Source organism: Perognathus longimembris, chromosome 10, assembly GCF_023159225.1.
Source record: "Perognathus longimembris pacificus isolate PPM17 chromosome 10, ASM2315922v1, whole genome shotgun sequence".
Classification (NCBI taxonomy): Eukaryota; Metazoa; Chordata; class Mammalia; order Rodentia; family Heteromyidae; genus Perognathus; species Perognathus longimembris.
The window spans coordinates 67799547-67822193 of NC_063170.1; the positions used below are offsets into that span (position 1 = coordinate 67799547).

Below are 22647 nucleotides of genomic sequence, written 5' to 3' on the forward strand. Positions count from 1 at the left end.
TACATGAAGCCCTGGGTTCAATTCCTCAGCACCACATATATAGAAAAGGCCAGAAGTGGCACTGTGGCTCAAGTGGCAGAGTGCTAGCCTTGAGCAAAGAGAAGCCAGGGACAGTGCTCTGGCCCTGAGTCCATGCCCCAGAACTGGCCAAAAAAAAGAAAGAAAGAAAGAAATGTACGCACTGCCCTACATATGATGAAACTGTAACCGCTCTGTACATCACTCTTGACAATATGACAATAAAGAAATGAAAAAAAATTACCAAACTAAAAGAAAAATTGTATCAAGAACTCATGGTACAAAAATAATTATTTGCCATGATTTTGAGTCTGTGTGTTCACTTATCTGTATATGTATGTGTGTATGCATGTACACACATGCGTGTACCAGTACTGGAGCTTAAACTCAGGACTTGGGCCTGGACACTATCCTTACATTTTTTCCGACTTAAGGCTCACACCATATCACTTGAGCCACACCTTCATTTCCAGCTTTTTGATAGTTAATTGGAGATAAAATTCAGAAACAGAAAGTCTCACAGACTTCCTGCTCCAGCTGGCTTCAAACCATAATCCTCAAACTCTAATCCGGCAGAGCTAGGATTACAGGCATGAACCACCAGTGCTAACCTTGCAATAAGTTTTAAAAACTTTGAGTGATTGAAACCTTTTTATGTAACTACAGCTGTATAATTTTCAAACCTAAACATTACTCAGCAAGTCTAGCAGTTAATGAATTGCATAAGCTCTTTATCCATGTGAACTTTTGCAAAAGAATGATGACCTTTGATTCTCTACCACTAGCCATCTAGCAGTAAGATAAGCAGGTCCATTTATATATTCTTATCACTAACTGTTATATTAAATAAGGGGGAAACTAAATAAATAAGGGACAGGGCCAGTTATACTCAGGTTTGAATTTGCTATACCATAGTCCAGGGAAGGGGAGATTAAATAACATTATATATGAATTAGTTGTTGGTTTAAAGCCAGGTAAGGAACATGAGTTCACTACAGAGTTTCCTCTAATTTTATACTTATTTAAAATTTCTCAAAATAAAGGTAGGTTTTTCATTATGAAAAACAATACCAGACATGGTAAATGCTGTAGACAGAATTTTAAGAGAGAAAATGGGTTAATAGCTAATAAAGGAGGAGTTTGAACTACCCAGTAAATATTAAGGTAGTCATTGAAGATTTCTAATTAAGGGGGAATGGCTAAAGATCAAAGTTATGTTCTATGAGGGTTATCTAATAGAATAGATTGGAGAGTTGAGGCTCAGAGTGAAACCATCTTCATTGCTATAATGTAACTTTTTTTTTTACTTTGTATTTTTTACTTTTTAAAAAAATTGTTATAGAGGTGATATACAGAGGGGTTACAGTTATATAAGTCAGGCAATGAATACATTTATTTTGGCACAGTGTCTCCCCTTACTATAGTGCAACTTTAAAATCATAAGGAGATGAGGAGTATTTGAGTGCACTGCTAGATTCTGGCTAACGGTGGTATGTGCGAACCTGAAACCCAGCACCTGGAAGACTGAGTGAGGCAGGATCACAAGTGCAAGCCAGGCTGAGCTGCACAGTACAAACCTATGTCAAACAAAACAAAGCTTAAATAAATAAAAGTCTGCGAAACATTTCACATGAAAGGAATAGCTCTGTATCTAGGCTTTCAGCCAGGAGCTAGTGTCAGCACAACGAAAAGGAGAGTGTACACCCACATCTCTTTGGGCTAGAGCATATTATACCATAGGGGTATTTGAGTATCGTGGAGTATACCAAATGAATTTGTACATGTATACAAGCTAAGTCAAGATTTTGGCCCTTTCAATAAATCAGTACACAGGGACCCTCTTACTGTTTTTAGGTTTATGGTTTTCTCGGAGGTGATTAAAAAGGAAGCATCGTATTTCATATTCCTGAGTTAAAACTTCTAGGACAGTTTTGATAGTCTTAGAAAAAGAAGGGCCCAGATCTTCTCTTTTACTTGCATCTTCAGTCAGAATTCTACTGATGCCGGCTAGATTACAGATAGCTAGAATAATTGGTTGGATTTTCTTGTTATTTGGTCTTGGTTTGTTACTAGAAGAAGAAATAACTACCTCAAGGGACAACTATAGGAAAATACTTTGATTATGGAATACTGTTTCATGTAGGTCTTATTATGAAGATCTCCGCATACTCTGGGGCAAAGCAACTGAGTTACCTAGTTATTGTAAGTTTAGAGGACAGTAGAAATTCCAAATACTGATGGTATTAAAAGTGAATCATGGGCTGGGAATATGGCCTAGAGGCAAGAGTGTTTGCATCGTATACATGAAGCCCTGGGTTCAATTCCCCAGCACCACATATATAGAAAACGGCCAGAAGTGGCACTGTGTCTCAAGTGGCAGAGTCTAGCCTTGAGCAGAAAGAAGCCAGGGACAGTGCTTAGGCCCTGAGTTCAAGCCCCAGGACCAGCAAAAAAAAAAAGAAAAAAAAAGTGAATCACATATTGTTGAGAATTTGTAGAGTATTTTCATTGAGGGATTATCTTTTTTTTTTTTTTTGGCCAGTCCTGGGGCTTGGACTCAGGGCCTGAGCACTGTCCCTGGCTTCTTTTTGCTCAAGGCTAGCACTCTGCCACTTGAGCCACAGCGCCACTTCTGGCCATTTTCTGTATATGTGGTGCTGGGGAATCGAACCCAGGGCCTCATGTATATGAGGCAGGCACTCTTGCCACTAGGCCATATCCCCAGCCCCGAGGGATTATCTTTTAAATACAACTTTACACATTTGCGCGCACACATTTAATTTCTCAAAGGGGAACTACTAGAATGGTATTAATAAGTTTACAGATGATAAACCATCATCCAGAAAGTTAAAAACCTTTTTACATTTCCACAAACATTTGAAGATTTTTCTACTTTTTTTTTTGCCAGTCCTGGGGCTTGGACTCAGGGCCTGAGCATTGTCCCGATTTCTTTTTGCTCAAGGCTAGCACTCTACCTCTTGAGCCACAGCGCCACTTCCAACTTTTTCTGTTTATGTGATGCTGAAGAATCGAACCCAGGGCTTTATGCATGCTAGGCCACATTCCCAGCCTTCCTTTCTGTTGTTTTGTTTTGTTTTTTATGTGCTTGCAATGTTTACATTATCTTATAACAAGGTATTTAGAAATAGATGTTGATAATAGCAATTAACAATGGGGGAGCTATTTGTCCGTACTAGAATGACTAAGTTTGAGTGTCTTCCCTTCAGAATAAGAATTCTGAATAAAATCTCTGCTAGGAATCATAGAACGTGTATGATTAAGTTCTTTTTCCCACCATATTTTGAGGCATCTTCCTGTCCATTTACCTTTATTCTTAAAAATGTTTCTTGGAGATCAATGATAAGGTTTATCTAAACAGCTTAAGAGATTTATCAGGGAACTTGTTTCTAGAGATTGAGTATGGGAATAACTAAAGCAAGAAAGGTCTGGGAACATGGTTAAAGTGGCAGAGTTTCACAAAGGCCTCAGTACTGCCAAACAAATAAATAAATATTATTTCTGTAACAGACTACTTTCACCAGCAACTATGGAGTAGGTTAAAATCTTAGTTTTGTTTCTGGTTTTATAGGGTGGATGTTTCTTTCCTTTCCAAATTTGACTTAATTTTAACTCATATTTCAGGATTTCTTATCCTTCACAGTAGTAAAAATGCAGTACTTGGCACATAGGCAAAGCTAAAGAGTTTGGAAATCACCTGCCCTCTCATACTTTGGATAAAAGAAGGATTTTGAATATCACTTAGCCTAGTTTTTACATTTATAGTAGTTCATAATTGTTATTGAATGAATGATAAATGAAGGAGATGGGCAAACTTATGTAGTAAATACCCCCAAACACTCAAAAACTTTGCTCATTGTTACACCAGTTAATGATAAGTGCGTGTGTGTGTGTGTGTGTGTGTGTGTGTGTAAGTAATCCCAGATACTCGGGAGGCATAGGAGGAGTGCATCATTCAGAGGCAAAAAGAAATGGATGTAGGAATTGAGAGCTCTAGAGAGGATTACTAAAATTGTGGCAATATTTTTAAGTTAAATTCTAAGTTATGACTGTTATGACGGATATAATCATTGGTGCTCAAATTATGTCTCAATACTCTGGTAATATTGTTGCTGTCAGGAAAATGGACATTGTAAATAACTTTGTCTTCCTAACTAACTCGGTCTTCCTAACTAAGCAAGAATATGTAATAAATTACAATTCCTTTTTTCTATTTCATGGCATAGTTTTAGAAATTTAAAATATACCTTTCACTCTGAATTAATGTGTTTATGTTTACTTTGATATCTCATAATTGAGTGCTAAATTCCAAGCAGTTTCTTACTTCAGAGAAACCACTACCTCTCAAAAGCTTTACTGACACTGAGAAAAATGAGTATTCATTTAAAATATAAAGACCTTAAGTTGGGGGTAAAGACCCTTAATTCCAGCAATTGGAAAGCTGAAGCAGGAAGATTTCTAGTTTAAGGCCAGCATGGGCTATATATAGCAAGACCTTGTCTCCAATTAAGAAAGGGTAGGGGAGGAGAAAATACGAATATGTATATTCACCTAGGTTTTATCAAAGACTAAAACTGAAGAAGATTTGACATTGTGGTAGTTTATACAGTGGATGAGAGATTGCATCTTGGCTGAGTTGCTGTCTGCTTAGGCTGTTAACAATTGTTTCTCTGGCAGCAGATCTTGTTCATCAGGATTGCATCATTTCTGGGAGAACTGCCAAGGTCCACAGCCTCAGTACAAAGACTGTGTGAAGCATATGAGGCCTGTTCTCTTTCTGAAGCAGCACTCCTCTTCCTGCCAGTCCTCTTCACAGGATTACTGAAGCAGACTTGTTCTGAATTTCTTTCACTGGATTGGCCATTTACTAGACTGTTATCTCCCACCTGCTTCCGGCTCACCTGTCTGATGCAATTTCTTCTGAAATCTCAGTTGGAGTTGTTCTTCAAACAGCGGTCTTAGAGTGACTAGACAAATTGTAGTCTCAGTCTTTCAGCAATTCATAAAGAGAAAATACTGTCTAAATGGTAGAGATTCTTGGATTGGGAATGTGGCTTAGTGGTAGAGTGCTTGCCTAGCATACATGAATGAAGCCATAAGTTCCATTCCTCAGTATCACATAAACAGAAAAGGCCAGAAGTGGTACTTTGGCTCAAGTGGTAGATTGCTAGCCTTGGGCAAAAGAAGCTCAGGGACAGTGCCCAGGCCCTGAGTTCAAGTCCCAGGATTAGCAAAAAAGAATAATAGAGATTCTTGGCCTCCTAAGTCCAATGTAAAAGACAGGATAATTACAAACTTTCTGGCATATAATATGCGATACACTTCCCAAGAAACTAAAAGAAATTTTACAATGTGCTCTTTTGGAAGATAGGCTGATTCTTATTTATGAATCTAGAAATGATTAACATTCTGTCAATCATTAAAAAGAAAATAAAATTCTGGTGCATTCATTTCCCCCCTACCGTACACACTCATACTTTTTTTTCTTCTTGTCCTTTCTCTCTGCTTATTTACTATTTCTAAAGGATTCTGCTGCTTCTTCCTTTATTTCTTTCCTTTACTGTTACTTTATACCTTAAAAAAATAACTTTGGGTATAATTTTTCTAAAGACTAGCTTATTTTTCACTTTTTAAGAAATTCCATAAAACAAAATGAAGTTAATATCTACTGTGTTTGCTAACTTGAGTTCCATTCCCAGCTCTTTTATATTTATAATACAATGATACATTAGGCATTAATGGGAAATTCTGGCTGATAGTAGTCTTGACCTTTTGGAGAAAACACTAAGAATTTAAGGCATACTGATCATTTTCTCCTAAGAAAAATTCTTGATTATTTTCATTTTTCTAGAATACAAAATAAATTAAAGCTCCCTTTCCATTCATAAATGTTGGACAAGACCTTGTCTGCATGAAAACAAAATTTGACGTTTGCTTTTTAAAAAAATGTTCGTGCCTCTAATCCTAGCTACTCAAGAGGCTGAGATCTCAGGATCATGATTCAAAGCCAGCCTGGTCAGGATAGTCCATGAGACTCTTATCTCCAATTAACCACTAAAAAGGCAGAAGTGGCACTATGTCTCAAAGTGGTAGAATGCTAGCCTTGAGCAAATAAAGCTCCAGGACAGCTCTGTAGCCCTGAGTTCAAGCCCCAGGACTTGCACCAAAAAGTCTGAAATTGGAAGTGGTTCAGTGAAGAAAACCTTCCTAGAAGAAGAAGGGGGAAAAATACTACTCTCCCCACCCCCCCCCCAAAAAAAGGAATAATAAGCAAAGGAAACATAAAAGCACCCCTTGAGAAATGGGAGGTCTTTTTATTTGAAGAAAAGAGAGGCATTAGCCAACGTAAGTATTTACCCCTTCTTAAAAGTAATTTTCCTCCTCGCCCTTTATAGAAAATAGAACATGTAAGCTGTATTAAGGATTAAAATTGTTTTATTAAATGGAGAATAAGGTAGTTGACAAAACAGTATAAATCAGAAATAAGATTAAAATATTTGTAATTCCATTATATGTTATTTCCTAATGTACTAATTTATGTCTCAACTTTTTCTAGGTCTTCAGAGGTACTGACAGATAACTTTGGGGCACTTCATATTCAGAGGTGTATGTAAAGGTGACTGACCCAAATTCTTTTAATATATTTTATTTTTTACATTTAATGAATGCTGAAATCATATTGCTGTAATTGTAATCACAATTCACTCAACAGTTCTTTCTTATACCCCCTTTTATTTTTTAAGCATAGTAATGGCTACTGGAACTACATAAACTGTAGTGTCATTTTGTTTTATAAAAATAGAATATTAAAATATTGCATATAAACTGTTAAAGGTTGTTCAGTTAATATTGGGATAGATATATTTTACACAATTATGTATGAGAAGTTTGAATTTGTTATCAGAATTAAGAAACTTCTGGGCACTGGTAGCTAATGCCTGTAATCCTTGCTACTCGGGGCTAAGATCTGAGGATCACACTTCGAAGCCAGCCCCAGCAGGAAAATCAATGGAACTCTTATCTCTAATTAACCACAAAAAGCTAGAAGTGGACCTGTGGCTTGGGGAGTAGAGCCCTAGCTTGAGTAGGGATGCTCAGAGACAGTGCGTAAGCCCAGAGTTCAAGCCACAGGACCAGCAAAGGAAAAAAAAAAGACAAAAGAAATCTTATCATTACAAAAGCATTATTAATAATATGACCTGCTTGACCTATCAGAAGAATGGCAGGCTTATCTGAAACTAGACAAAATGGATTTGGAAGAATTTATAAAAGAGAAATTCTTAACTTTTTTATGTGTTTGTTTAAGCAATAGAAAGGAGGCTTTAGATTGCAGTGTTGGCAAATTTGAGATTTTCAGAATTCTAGTACCTCTGTTCTATCTCCTAACATGAGTTTTTCTTAAAGTTTCTTTAAGGTTATTTGTGAACTTGTGCAAAACAACTAGTATATCTCTTCATTCATGAGACTGGATTTCATTTTGTAGCTCAGTTGTCTCAAGCCCAAATCCTCTTGCCTCAGTATGTTAAGTGCTGGGATTATAGGCAATGTGGCACCATGCCTATCTCACGTCTAACACTCTACCACCTGAGCCACAGCACCACTTCCAACTTTTTCTTTGTATGTGGTACTAAGGAATTGAACCCAGAGTTTCATGCATGCAAGGCAAGCACTCTACCGCTAAGCCACCTTCCCAGCCCTACGGGGCAGGGGGGTGGGGGTCAGGATTAGCTATCAAATTATGTTTAAGTCTCTACATTTAATATTGTAGATCAGAAACATTGACTACTTTGCATTTCAGTCCTCAGTCTAGCTAAGTCACCTCCAAATGGGTAGGAATAGGTGTGGGGAATCCTAGGTCCATTGATAAAGATCGTTCAAAAAGTGACAAAAGGTAATAAGAACCAGTTGTAAACAGTCAAATACAATTAGCACATTGGTTTCTTCTTCCAGATTTAATTTGGGAGAAATACTATTTATGAGTGCTGGCAGGATTTGGTTTATCAGTGGCCTTGGCAGAAAATTTGAAGACTTGTTAAGGAGTTTAAGCTAGGGTATTTCTGATCCTGAATCGTTGAATTTATTGGATAAGCCTAGACTAATACAGTTTTCATTGAGCTGGCAAATCATTGCTTTCCTTTGAGGGAAAGTGAGTATAATTTATAGCTATTGTGCTTTGTGGAAGATTAGTAATAGTATATAATGAATGTAGAATTTATTATTCTTTAGAATTCAAAAATACAGAAAAGCGATTCTTAGATTTGGAATAGATGTAAAGTCTTATCTTGTTACTAGCTCTTTTCCTTGTCTGGCAGGATTCCTCATGTCCATATCATGTTGGCTGAGGCTCTGCAGCTCACCCCCACTCTTAGAGTGGTCAGTCTCCATTAACTGGACCCCGTGATTTCCATTCTCTGCTGTGTTGGACGTCATGAGCATTGCAGTCCCTCTGGGAGTAACTACACCAGATACATCCTACTCAGATATGGCTGCTGGATCAGAGTAAGTGGTAATCCCTGGTACACTACCAATTTTGTGTGCAAACAGTTTTCTTGTGGGTAGTAATAAGATATACAGTATGTTCTTGACCAAAGCCCATCCCACTATAAATGACATTAGACCTTTGCCCCTTTTCTCCCAGAGAATCTGGAAAGAGAATTATAAGTGGGGGGAAGAAGCTTTTAGAGAAGGATTTCTGGGTAAATTAGTAATAGAATCAAAGTTGCAAAGTAGTGATTACATTTTTCTTTTGTGTTCATGAATGGGAAAATTGAAATTAAGTAGGTGTCACTACCTGCTTCTATAGAGTTATGAATATTCTGATAGAGAGAGATAAGGAGATTTTCTTTCCAACTGATTTTCTTTGAAGGCCTCTTCCTAAGTACTTCTCATTGTTTTAAAGTAAAGGGGCTAAAACTTTTATGGGCAGATTGCTTAGATCTTCTGACTTTGGGGATAGAAAACATAAAGAGCAGTGCCAAACTGTATTTTATAATACTCATTGCCTAGAAAGAGGACCTTCAAAATCAGTGGTACCAAACTTTTTTTTCCTCTAAGAGCAGCATTAGGAATTCATTTTGTCAAAAATTCCAATCCCTAAAATAGACTCTTCAATTCTTGAAAAATGTAAAATAGCAAATGACAATGAAGGTAGGCCTTCATTATACAACTCTATATATTAATCCGTCTTTAAAATTTAGCCTTTTGTATCCCTTTTTTAAGTTGTCCAAGATTCCCCCTGCTCACAGATTCCCCCTCTTGTCCTTTTACCTCCCTTGTACCCAATCTTCCTTGCTTACAGAAAGGAAGTGGAAGCCCCCTACCTTTCAAGACGAAGTGGCACTACACCAGGATGTGAAAGTCCAGCGAAAGAGACCCAAGGGGCCTAGGGGGCAGCACAGCCCCAGAAGCCAAGTCTATTCCAGGCAGTACCAGGGATTAGGGTCTGGGCTGGAAAAATCCTGGTGTTTTGAATATGTTCAGGTCCAGTTCAGACTCTTGATCCCACAGCCACTTCTTGAGTGAGGTGGGTGTTGCTCTAATTCCCCTGTTTCTCTTGCCATTTTCATAGTCCCTGGGGGTTCTTCCCCCTTCAGCAAAGCAAAGCATCTGTACCAGAATTCTGGGTTGAACGGCATCCTTTATTAATAGGGCTTCTTTCTTAAAACTGAAACTATTATTAAAGAGCATGTGTATTTCTTCATAAGGCCACCTATTCACCATTACTTGTTTATTGGGTTCCTTGAACAATACTTAAAATAAAGCTACCCTAGGAAATAATGTATAATATTCTGGGGTAGTCTGAAACTGAGAAGAGTTTTCAAGCTTATCTCCATATTAAAATGAAGAGGGAGGGTGGGGAGATGGGGAGGGAAGAGTGACTTTATATTTCATTTAAGGCTATTTTTATTTTCTTGTATTGTTTGCATGACAAAGAAATTCAGTTAAACCATTAGCTGAGACTTCCAAGAATATAAATATTTACCCAAATAGATTACTTAAAAGTTTTCCTGCATTAGTATATATCCCAGTTGTATAGTGTTTATAGGTATTCATAAAGTCAGATATTTATCTGCTATGACCTAATGACAAGAAGACATATTAACATTTGTAAGACATTTCAATAGAGATTAAACCAATACGTATAAAATCAGTAAGAGAAGATCCAAAGCAGTTACTCTTAAAATTAGTATCTTTCCCAGTTAGTCTAGAGATAACTGACCATAAATGTTGCTAGGGAATCTAGGAATGGCTACAGAAGTGAAAATACTTCTGGTGTGCAGATTTGATTACACTGCCACATCCTAGGAGTTTCTGAACATTTTCTTCCATTATTTCCATAAATATACTGTAGTCATAACTAATTTCTGTTATTCTTTTGGTAGTTGTATAAAAGAAGAGACTGTCAATTGTTAGCTTATGTAATTACACTTTTCAGTGCTTCATCATGCCTATTCCCCTATTCTTAGCACATCTAAAGTTAAACTGCTCTTAAGAGCAACATATTTGATCAAGTAGAGCCCAGACCATACCTCATGGTATTTTAAATCTGATAGCAACAACATGCAATCTTCATTTTTTGATACTTGTAAGGAAACATAATAAAAGAAAGCTGTTTCTGGACTTACAACTCTGCCCTGAGAGTTTTAGTCATTTAAGAGGTGGCATTATAACATATTATATACTGTACTTTAAACACAATTGATGGAGTTTATCCGTTGTGAACCTGGTTTTCGCTGTTATGTGCCCAACTCTTACACAATTCATAGGAAAAAAGGATACAGTTATGTGTATAAATTGATTGTCTAATAAAGACATGTAACCTTAGTACTCCTTTTGTTGTTTTGTTTTTGTAGTGATGGGGATCCAACAAATGTGGGTCCTCACACCTGCTTGGGCAAGCACTCTAACTACATCCCCAGTTTCTCCTACTAATAATTTTTAATCCATATTTTAACATAGGTGAAAAATCAATGTATGTAGGGACTCCTATAGTTAGCTGTTAATATCTGTATAGTCAGAGTAGGCATGCATGGCAATGTGTTAAATGCTGTGCTTGACTAGATAATATTGAGCAGTAGGTTAGCCTGTTAACCTCCACAATATACATTTTATTTTTATTCCCTAGACTTGCACATGAAGTGCATATGTTCATATTTACCCAGTTTGGAGATGGGTAAGATATAATCAACATAGTTCCATCTCCATGGCCATCTTCTATCTCATGAAACTTTCCTTTTTCCCACCACCCCCAAGAGGGGAAAAATAACATGAACAGCTGTCACATTTCACCCCATGTGTTTAATGGTACAAAATCTCCTAAATAAAACATGTATAGCTGTTTAGAATATTTGTTTACCTAGTAATGCACCCAGTACATTAACTGTATAAATCCATTACTGTTTTTAACTATCCATCATAGAAGCTAAATTCTATCTTCATTTTATTAATGCTTGTCTACTTTTGGTTTCATTTAGGAAACCCCACCTGTTGCCTAAGACTCAGAGTTGATTGCCTCTCAGTGAGCCATGTTCAGATCATGTCTTTTTTCAAGAATACTGACCTGCATTCTTGATGTATCGTCCCCCACAGTTCCCATCTTACAGACACTATTAAATAATAAATGCATGCACTTCACTATTAGAGAATACTTTCCTATGTCTAAAATTCTTCTTCACCTAGAAATTACCTTTGCTGTTATTAATAAGATCCCTTCTCACAGTTTTGGAGCATAAAACTGGGTGAGTTGGATATGTACCTCAGAATTTTCATTTACCACACATTTATCAGTTGATGTGCTATATTGACTTGCACATTTTATTCCTGCCAAGTGCTGTAGGTAGTAAATCTTGAAGCAGGAAAAGCATTATTTGAAACAATATGTCTTATTTGATTCCCTAAAAGACCTAATGATCTTTAAGGCTGAATTATGCTAGTACTTGGAGTTTCTGTTTTAGTTTCTGTAAATTAGAACAAATCCATTTTTAGTTCTGCCAAGTCATACAATTAACATTCTTAATTATTTTTCAAAACATCCCCAAATCCATTTGACAATAGAGTTGAAGTTCTTTCTTCCAACAAAGCCTAAATTTTTATCTTTGACCATGTATGCCTTTTTATTAGCAAGCAAAGGCTTCTATGGAATGTACACACTTAAGTCCATTTATATTTCTTTTGTGTTAATACATTTTGCCTGAATAGTTTGTTTTCCTAAAGATACAGATTCTATACTAAGCTTTTTATTAATCTTGGTTAATAAAAGGTCTCAAATAATTTCTACTAAGGATAAAATATAGTGCAAAGTGCCCAGGCTTGCGAGTCAGACGTATTTGAAACCTTGGCTCTGTCAGTGTATCACCTTGGGGGGAGGGGGGAATCATGCAATCCTAACACCTCACTTTCCCCCTTTATAAAAATGGGGTACTGTTCACCATGTCTAATGGTTGCAGAAATTAAATGAATTATATGTAAAACATATGGCAAGTGATTTACACTAATAGCTGCTACTACCATCACTGTGTCACTAAACTAAGATAAGTTCCAAGCTCAGTTTTTATTATTTTAAGTCCTATGGTATTACCATGCAGCTGTTAAATAATTATATCCTTGATATGCTTGCATGTCATTGGTGGAAGGTGTGTGAAGGTGTTTGGGGGTTCATCGAGATGAGAGGTGTGATAAATATAAGATGCCATTGTTTTTACCTGTACTTTCTTCAGGGTATCCTGTCTTGGTAGTGAATGGAAGAGGGCCTGGTCCCTGGGGCAGTGCAGAAGGCACTTTCATCATCTCACTCACTGCAAATGTCATGTGAGGTTTCATGGAAGTATTAAGAGATCCAATTAAGAAGAATAGTTCTGAGTCTAAACCAGCCCAGAGTGGCTTCTCTAGGGGAAACTCCCCGCTCAGCTGGTACGTTTGTGTTTGTCATTAGGGACACCTTGTATCCCAGGTGCCTGCCTTGAGACATCTGCCTGTACTGGCTTCATGTTACACACAAATCCACATCAGTAACACTCCTGTTATTTATAGGCTTAGTTATGTTAATCAGATTGTTTCAGTGAGTTCTTACTCGAGTGGCTGGTGGTTGTGGAAAGAAAAGGGGTTAGGTGGGAAGTGAACTGTTAAGTTGCAAGGGAAGATTAGGTGTTATGCTATCATGCATTGCTTTTCGCCTTTGTGCAGCCCTGAATCTGTGGAGGCTAGTCCAGCAGTTAATGAGAAGAGCGTGTATTCCACTCATAATTATGGGACCACTCAGAGGCTGGGGTGTCGAGGACTGCCTTATGCTGTGAGTATGCATTTGTTTCTCTCCAGAGCAGTGATCTTCTTGGAGTGTAATCCATTCTTATACATTGTGACTTTCTTGAAATGTTTATATGCAGCATGACGAAGTTACCCCTTTTGCACTTCCCTGCCTCCAGCGGACGTCTAGCCCTGCATCATTGTTCTTGTTTTTATGTCCCAGTTGACCTTGGCATTTTGTTTTATCACTTTCCTGGTTGAAGCCAAAAAAACAAAGGGTACTACTTTCTTCTTTCTTTCCATATGTACCATACTTTAGGGGAGAGAGGGGCCAGTGTTTGGACACTGTTGATTTAAAAAATCTTATTTTCAGGATCATAATTACGGAGCCCCTCCTCCTCCGACACCTCCTGCTTCTCCCCCTGTCCAGACGATCATCCCTCGTTCTGACCTGAATGGCCTGCCGTCGCCCGTAGAGGAACGCTGTGGAGACAGCCCGAACTCTGAAGGAGAGACTGTCCCTACCTGGTGTCCTTGTGGTCTTTCTCAGGATGGCTTCCTTCTCAACTGTGACAAGTGCAGGTAAGATCCTGTTTCATCTAAACTCAAGCCTGGGTTGATGGGATTAGGGTTTCTTATTAGTAGGGAAAAGCTCAAAGTATTCTTTCTTGTGTTTGTTAATGTAGATGATTCCTTAGTGCTCCTTGGCTCGAATTCTCTGCACTAGGTGAGAATTGCTGACAACAAGGAATGAGAGATTGATGTTAAAGCTATTGAATTTGATATGAAATTTAATGTCCTGGAAACATTTGGTAGGTGGGAGGGAGGGGGTAGTATATGCAGAGATACTTCTCCCGTGTGTGTTATGATGTGCTGCATGCTGTTGGAAGGACTACTTTAAGTTTATTTTCCCTCTTTAGGGGAATGAGCAGGGGGAAGGTTATTAGACTTCATCGGCGGAAGCAGGACAACATATCAGGTGAGCTTAAGATGGCTAAGCCTACGTTTTGACATGTAAATGTTTTGTGGTTGAATATTCTCTTAAGTTGGAATCCCTGTTATAAGTTCTATGGTCTCCAGGTGTTTTCATGGAGAGAAGTCCTTTCAAGACTACTGTATAGTTCTTGGTGAATTAAACATAGGTGGAAACAACAGCTTAGTCCTGTAGCAAGCCAGGTTTTCTTTGTGAGCACCAAAACTACAAGAAAAAATAAATCCTTTTCCTTTGTATTATGTATCTCAGATTGTTATATTTTAAGGCAATAGAGCTTGGGAACTAGATACAAGGGAAGAGTTTGATGTAATGTAGAGCACAGTTTATATGCTTAATGCCAGTAACAGAAGGAGTCTTGTTTTCTTAAGAAAGGTGGGTATATGTATTTACAGATGATAAAGTTAATGGAAATAAAGTGATGTTAGGACAGTTTTGAGAGTGTTAGTCCCTGAACTGTGAAATCACCCTCTTTTTAGGTGGGGATAGCAGTGCAACAGAAAGCTGGGATGAGGAGCTTTCTCCTTCCACTGTGTTGTATACAGCAACACAGCACACACCTACAAGCATCACCTTAACTGTTAGAAGAACCAAACCCAAGAAGCGGAAAAAGAGTCCAGAAAAGGGTCGTGCAGCACCAAAGACGAAGAAAATCAAGGTATGGAGAGTAAGAAAAATCTAAAAATAGAAATATGTCTGGAATAATTCAAATTTTGGAGTAAGAATGCTTTTTCTCGAGGCATGACTCAGCAGTAGAGTGCCTATCTAGCAACTGTGAGGCCCTGAGTTCAAACCCCAGGACCACCAAAAAGAAAAGAATGTAATTCAAATGTTTAAAGCTTGAAGGGCTTACTTACAAAAATGAGCTGTGTTAGTGTGCATGTAGACCTGTATCTCTTCTGCCGCACCATACCATTACCAATGGCTTTTTTAAGTTTCTTCTGCTCCAACTCCCATCCCAGGTATGAAATTCTAGCCCTGTCTATATGTCTTATGTTGTAGCCTTGACTCTCAGCTTCTATTCTTACAGCAGTTCCCACCACTCAGTTCAAAGCCATCTGATGATACTCTTCTGGTTACATGCCTACCTGTGTCATTGGGTCAATAGGTTTTTTCTTCTTTCTAAAAAGCAAGACAAAAATCAGGAAACATCTCTTGTGAATGGTCTCAGCTTCTCTAGTGTCATGGTCACTTTTCTGTATTCTCAACTAAAGAGTCTGGAGGAGAAACCTCTTCTGTTTGATGTTCTTTCTTCCCCATCACAGCAACTTTGTTGCTCTTAGGTGACTTGCCCACCCCTTCTAAAGGGGAATGGTCTTTGTTTCCTTCTTCACTTGAAACTGGTAAATCTGCAATTTAAGGTTTTAAAATACTTTTTCTCGTAATGTCAGAGGTACCTGTAGGATTTCAGTTGTGCATGCTTTTTTTCTTGTGTTATCTAGCTCTATCACAGAACATATGAAGGTTAGAGTTCATTGGCCTTGAGCTGTCTGTATTCTTGGTAATAGTTTGGGGGAGTTCTTTTGGATTTGTTATGTAGAGAAAAGGGGACAGAATAGAACACTCGTTTATCACTTAGTTTTAATCTGAGGTAGATATAACTGTCATTCTTGGTACCAAGTTTTGTTTTGTTCTACTTGTTTTCCTCTTTGGGATAGGCATTTCGAGAGGGATCCCGGAAGTCCTTGCGGATGAAGGTAAGGGGTTAATCTTCCCTGATGCTGTGTTTTACTTCACTGTGATCTTGGATTTTGGTCAGCTTCTTTCCTGATGATGGTCTGGGAATCTTGGAGTCTGCTTTTCATTACTTTGTAATTGTTGCCATTCAGTTTTCATGGAGCTTTTTTCCAAAGTAGCTTTTCTTGACCATTTTCTGGAATGTTTTCCTTTTATATAATCAGCCTTAATTTATTGGGTTTTTTTGTTAGCTGCTTTTTGGTGAGGGGATAAGTGATATTTTGTCACACAAAATGAGGTGGATGTGTTTTGTTGCGTTGGTTGGGCTTACGCTCAGGAGTGAAGGTTTTCTGGTAACAGTATAGGATGTCTTGTTCACTCCATCCTAGCATCATGTGGGCTTTTCACCACCAGTTAAAAAGGTAACTCATTAGCAGAAAGTTGTATTATTGATAAGAATTGGCCCTATTGGAATTAAACTTTTTCCTGGAATATCTATTTGGTGGATGTAATGTTTGCATGTTTCTTCCATTATCAAATAAAAAGGCTTATAAGGCATGATTTTATAAAGAAGTTGGAGAATAGTAAAATTGGATGCAATATTTTAAAGGGACTTTTAGGTACTAGTAAATGAGAATGATTTGCTAAAAGATTTGATTATACTATCTGATGTCTTCTAGATAGACAGGCAGCATACCTCACAAAGCATTACTCAAGAGTTTGGAAGCCTTTGTTAGAATTGAGTTCTAGTTTAGTTCTGTAAGCATTCATGCAATAGTGGGCTTTTTGCAGTTGGCAGTTATACGGTATAAACATTAAAAGTTCTGAGTGAGAATTACCTTTATTAGGAGTACTTATGTATTTATGACTAATGTAATCAATCATAAGTAGCATTTTATCCGATCTGAAGGCCTCACCTGTGCAGGTAGGAAACTTAAATCATAATGTATCAGAGGTCTGGGTTATGTTTTAGAATATAACTTAAACATTGCTTCTTTAGACCTTGCAACTTCCAAGTATCCAAATATGCTTTAAGTATCCCTAACATTTTATCTCATTTGCTAAAGAGAGGGGCCCTTGTGTAGATTTGTGGTGTGGCTGTAGATTTGATCCCAGCTACAAAGCAAATTACTATAACTTTCTTTCAGGAGGTTCAAAACCTCTCGAAAGCTTATCAGCTGGCTGTCCCAGAAAGCTGCATAAATTCCATATTTTCCTCACAGTTTGGGGAAGGTGACAGACTGTTAACATTAAGATAAAGTAAAAATAATCTATGATTTTATTTTTGATGTTATAATTCTAAGTTGAATTATAAATTTTGTGCTAATAGAACTTCAGCAAAGATCTAGTTAGGAGTTATAAGGGTGGGGACATTTTGTCATTTGTATATTTAATATCAAAGTCAAGTTTTTTCCTATTAGAGACTTGACTCCATTGACATTTTGGACAGACTAATTCTGTGGACTGTCCTTTGGAAAGTAAGATACTTAGCAACATCTCTGGCCATCAACCCACTAGGTATAATAAAACATACATGCACAGTTGCAGTTCAGCTATGTATACTATTACAGAATGTCTCCAGAGGGCAAGTTGACCCCAGTTGAGAACCACTACTCTAGAACTACTAGTAAGGAACGTCCCTAGTGCCTGTGTGATGACAGAATAGCAGAATAAATAAAGAAAATCAGAGTAGTGAACAATGCCTACAAAATAGGGTAAGTTTAATAAGTCGCAGTGATTGATAATCCAATGCTTAAAGCTAGAAGTACTGTTTAGGCACTCCTAATCCCCAATCTTAAAAGCAGTCCCTTAACTCGAGTTTTATACTGTTCATTCACTCAGCTGCTACTGCATACAACAAGCTGTTCATTATATATTGGTTTTAGATGCTTCTTAGACTTCTTTACTTTTCTGTCTTTTTGTACTTGATGAAAAGTGCAGAAGATGTGATTCTGAAGAGAAAAACAAAAGGCATATATTATAATGGGCACGAGTGTTTTCTATTTTATTTCATTATGCTTAATGAAATTTTAATGTGGACATAAATTTTCAGGTAGCTTTGGTTACTGTAATGTCTTCCTTCTAGTCATCACTAGTACATTTGTCATTCCTATCAGTGTGTTAGTTTTCTGACACGTATCAGGCTTAAGCTGTATCTAGCTCCAAGCACAGGATATTGTTGCTTTGATTTTTTTTTTCTTGGCATTGTTGCTATAGAGGACAATGGTTTTCCTGTAGGGCTGTAGGACCTCTCAGATAATTTCTACATTCCCTCTACATACTTTCCTCTTATGTACCTCTTGAGATAATTTAGAATATCATGGTATAAATAATTGAAGATAAAATCCTCAAGGATATACTCCCAAGTAATTTTTTCTCTTGAGTAGTATGATAATGAAGAAATGTTACTTTGATAATGAAAATAATAAGTATACAAAAATAAAGCCCTTCCTGAGAATAGTAAAACAAACTAGACTATCACACTTAACAAAAGTGAGTTATTAAGTTGAAAATAAATGTTTTGAAATTTAAAAATATGGTAATTTGAGGTTTCTGAACTTTAGCTTTTTATGAAGATTTTCTTAGAAACTTAAATCAGTCTTTGGGTTAAAAGCAAAATTTGATTTTTTTTTTATCATAAAATCAGTAATGGGATGAAATAATGGCCTAGATTAATTTTCTTGCTTTGTAATAAGTGGGAAAGTTGAGTTTCCCCATTTAAGTTGTTCAGGCACTCACAGTTCATTGGTGATGAAACTGATAGAAACCACATCACCTAACTGCTCTTACACTACTCCCAATGCCTCGTGGGGGAACATGTTTTCTCTATGTCTTCCCTTCCTTGGTATACATGGATTCTACTAACCTACATACTTTTGATCTCTGCAGAATTCTCCCTCTGAAGCACAGAATTTAGATGAGAATACAACTGAGGGCTGGGAAAATCGAATAAGACTATGGACTGATCAGTATGAAGAGGCCTTCACTAATCAATACAGTGCAGATGTACAAAACGCCCTTGAACAACATCTGCATTCTAACAAGGAATTTGTGGGCAAACCTGCTATTTTAGACACTATTAATAAGACTGAATTGGCCTGTAATAATACAGTTATTGGTTCCCAGATGCAGGTAAGGACCAAAGGGTTAAATACTAAAACTAAGTGGTAGAGATTTAGAACCTAGGAAGAGAGGGTATGAATTGGACTTGCTGTGTCTTTCAAATGTATAGAATCTTAAAATAACAAATGAACTAACTAATGACTATCTTCAGCCAAAAACTGGCTATGTTCACTTGAGAATATTTAGATATGCATATTTTTAAGCTGCTTTCATTAAGCAAAAGTAGATAAATTAAGTTGGAACATAGCCTAGGTAGGAATTATGAAAGATTTTTAGAAAGCTAAACTCATTCTTGATTAGTTTCATAGAGCCACAGAAACCTTTACCATGTGTTTTTATTTGATCTTTTCTTGTCTTTTCTGGGGTGGCAGGTTCAGTAGATGGAGTTTCTACAAAAATTGAGCTTCTATCAATTTCAAAATTTTCTGGTCGTCAAGCTAAATAACATAACTTATAAAACCCACAAATGTTGGTGCCTTTTTGACAATTATGAACTATTTCAAGTGTCTCCTAAGCTGCTGTTGGTATCTAATGTAACATGTTGGTGTTATTCAGTTACAGCTGGGAAGAGTCACTCGTGTTCAGAAGCATCGCAAAATCCTGAGGGCTGCAAGAGATCTGGCTTTGGATACTCTTATAATAGAGTATCGTGGGAAAGTCATGTTACGGCAGCAATTTGAGGTCAATGGGCATTTCTTCAAAAAGTAAGCATCATTCATGAGCACTGAGGGCTAACCTGGTTCTGACTAGTATTGCTATAAATATCCTGGTTGATAAGCCACTCTTGGGAAAAAGCTAACAACTCAAATAAGCTTATATATCTTCTCTTATTTGTAGGAAGTGCAAATAAATCTGCTAATTGTTCACTGTATAAAGTGACAATGACTCCTTTCCAAATGTAGCATTCTTTGCTCTATACATGTTTTTTTTTAATCAAAAGCAGAAATGCATCAAGTTTAGGCATTGCAAAAGATTGCTGCTGCTTCTGTCAGCATTTGTATCATTTGTAGAGACATTGGGGTGGCTTTTTCATTTATCAAGAATTACAGGAATTTTAATTATATCCCTAGACCATATCCCTTTGTGCTCTTCTACTCAAAATTCAATGGTGTAGAGATGTGTGTGGATGCCCGTACTTTCGGTAATGATGCTCGGTTCATCAGAAGATCATGTACCCCAAATGCAGAGGTAAGATATCTGTAGTAACTTCTCTTTCAATGGAACCACCCAAGGACAAGTTTATGAAGAAACAATCTGAGAATTGCACCCAAATAAAGGTCTGTAGTTAATAGTTACAATGTTTCAATGAAAGAGATAGAATGCAAGGAATGAAATTTCTGTAGAGAAGGCAGAAATGGGAAAGATCAGGCAAACATTTGCTGAGAACCACAGCTAACTCATTAAGAAGTCAATAAGTTTATGTTAAAGAAATGATATTTTGGTTCACTTTTTAGGTTTTAGAAAAACTATTGTAAGAGATATTCTGGACATTTCTAGAGTTTGTTACCCAGTGCAGCCACATCAAATTCTTTATCAAGAGCTTTATTTATAAGCTAATGATTTTAAATTATTTTACAGAGCTAGAAACAACTTTTAAGATGTAAAGCAAGGGCACTGAGATCTGAGGCTCTTGTTTCAAAGCCAGCCAAGGCAAGAAAGTCTGTGAGACTCTTACCTTCAGTTTTAACCACAGAAACTGAAGTCGAGCTGTGGCTTAAATGGTAGAGTGCTAGCCTTGAACACAAAAGTGGAGGGACAGCGCCCAAACCCTGTGTCCAAGCCCTAGGACTAGCCCCCAGAAAAAGATGTAAAGGCAGTGTTTTTACCCTGGTTTCAAATATCTCTTTTATAAGAAGTCTTACAGATTTAGAAGTTCTCACTATGTAATAATTTCATGGGGGAATTGGAGTTAATAGTATATTGTAACTAAATCAGGAAAAAATTACTTGAATAAAGGGGTTCTTTTCCCTTTCATGGAAAAATGGCCTTTGTTTGTACAGGTAAGACACATGATTGCAGATGGGATGATTCATCTGTGTATCTATGCTGTATCTGCCATCACCAAGGATGCTGAGGTCACCATTGCATTCGATTATGAGTATAGTAACTGGTAAGACTTTATAAATCTTAACTAACATGAGTACATTAAGCTTTTCAACACTATATAACATTTGTACCCATTCTTAATTATTCTGTTTTCTTTGCTCAATCTTTTTATGCATGAGTAATTTTTTCCCCTAAAGATTGTGAAGGAAAAAGAAAAACAAGCACGATTTTCTTTTAAGAAGCTTAAGCACATTGTATGATACTACTTACAAGTCTCCTCATAAAGATATTGGGTAGCTGGGAAAATGACTTAGGGGTAGATTGCTTGCCTAGCGTGCATGAAGCCCTGGATTCAGTTCCTCAGTATCACATAAACAGAAAAAACTGGAAGTGGCTCAGGTGGGAAAAGAAGCTCAGGGACAGTGCCAAGGCCCTGACTATCAAAAGTATTCATAACGGAAGTATTGCTGTGGCTCAAGGAGTAGAGTTGATAGCCTTGAGCAACAGAAACTCAGTTATAGCTCCCAGACCCAGAGTTCAAGCCCAGGACTGGCCAAAAAAAAAAGGATTCATAAGGACTCTGTAATGCTTTGTTTCACCTATTCAAAGATTCATTGGGATGAACGATTAATATACCAGATATTGAACCAGGCACTTTTGGTTGTTGTTTTTTTGTTTTGTTTTGTTTTGTTTGGAGCAGTAATTATAAAGTGGACTGTGCATGTCACAAGGGAAACCGGAATTGTCCTATTCAGAAAAGGAATCCTAATGCTGCCGAATTGCCACTCCCACCCCCTCCAATCCTACCCACCATCGGAGCAGAGACCCGACGTAGAAAAGCACGACGGAAAGAGCTGGAAATGGAACAGCAGAATGAAGCTCCAGAGGAAAATAATGACCAGCAGCCTCAAGAAGTTCCAGAAAAAGTAAACGTATCCAGTGATCATGAGGTAATTTCTCCTAGTCAAAATGTTACGGTCTCAGTCCTCTCCAAATGAAGTAACTTCTAATTTGTCACATGTTTTAGAGAATCTATAATAATATTTAGTGGTTTTTATATCAATGAAACTGTCCATTTTCTTTTTGTAATACCAAGAACATGTTTCAATAGCTCAGTATACATGACTTGCCTGGTAGTGAGATGAAGCAACTGGGTCTTCCATTCGCAGCCTAGGGGGGAAAAAAATCTGTTAACTTTTTGGATTTAAGTCCAGTGAATGAAGGTAGGGTTATTATCTTTGCTTACCATGTAGCCTTACATGAATAACACTTCAAAAGTACTGAAAGCAGTTTCTAGGAAGTCATAAGCTACCAGAATAAAGCAGATTACTTTTTCTCAGGTTTTAATAATGCACCATGATATTGCATCTATCTTAAAGGAAGTAGACAATCCAGAAGAAAAAACAGAAGAGAAAGAAGAGGTTATTGATGACCCGGAAAACCCAGCTCATAGCAGGAGGGTAAGTATCATCCAACATCCCTTTGCTTCTTTTGAGTCCTGCTACCTACAGGATGTGAGCCTTTCTCTTCTT

At 37.3% G+C, this 22647-nt stretch overlaps 1 protein-coding gene across 17 annotated transcripts in view; it reads left to right on the forward strand.

Annotated features, from left to right (window-relative positions):
- The window catches only part of Setd5 (SET domain containing 5), a 76810-nt gene that overhangs the window by 16472 nt on the left and 37691 nt on the right, over positions 1 to 22647 (forward strand). For 3 of the 17 annotated variants that reach the window (XR_007212396.1, XM_048356208.1, XM_048356214.1), the window contains exons 2-13: positions 6593 to 6652; positions 8349 to 12945; positions 13219 to 13324; positions 13652 to 13860; positions 14199 to 14257; positions 14749 to 14927; positions 18836 to 19078; positions 19625 to 19773; positions 20140 to 20257; positions 21070 to 21179; positions 21813 to 22065; positions 22495 to 22575. Coding sequence is in view for 16 of the 17 variants with exons in the window: in XM_048356208.1 (XP_048212165.1) it covers positions 12854 to 12945; positions 13219 to 13324; positions 13652 to 13860; positions 14199 to 14257; positions 14749 to 14927; positions 18836 to 19078; positions 19625 to 19773; positions 20140 to 20257; positions 21070 to 21179; positions 21813 to 22065; positions 22495 to 22575 (1599 nt within the window). In the remaining variant the exon portion in view is untranslated. Of the gene's footprint in view, positions 1 to 6592; positions 6653 to 8348; positions 12946 to 13218; positions 14006 to 14198; positions 14258 to 14748; positions 14928 to 18835; positions 19079 to 19624; positions 19774 to 20139; positions 20258 to 21069; positions 21180 to 21812; positions 22066 to 22494; positions 22576 to 22647 lie in introns of all 17 variants that reach the window. The other 14 variants (XM_048356212.1, XM_048356216.1, XM_048356210.1 and 11 more) reach the window with 13 other exon arrangements.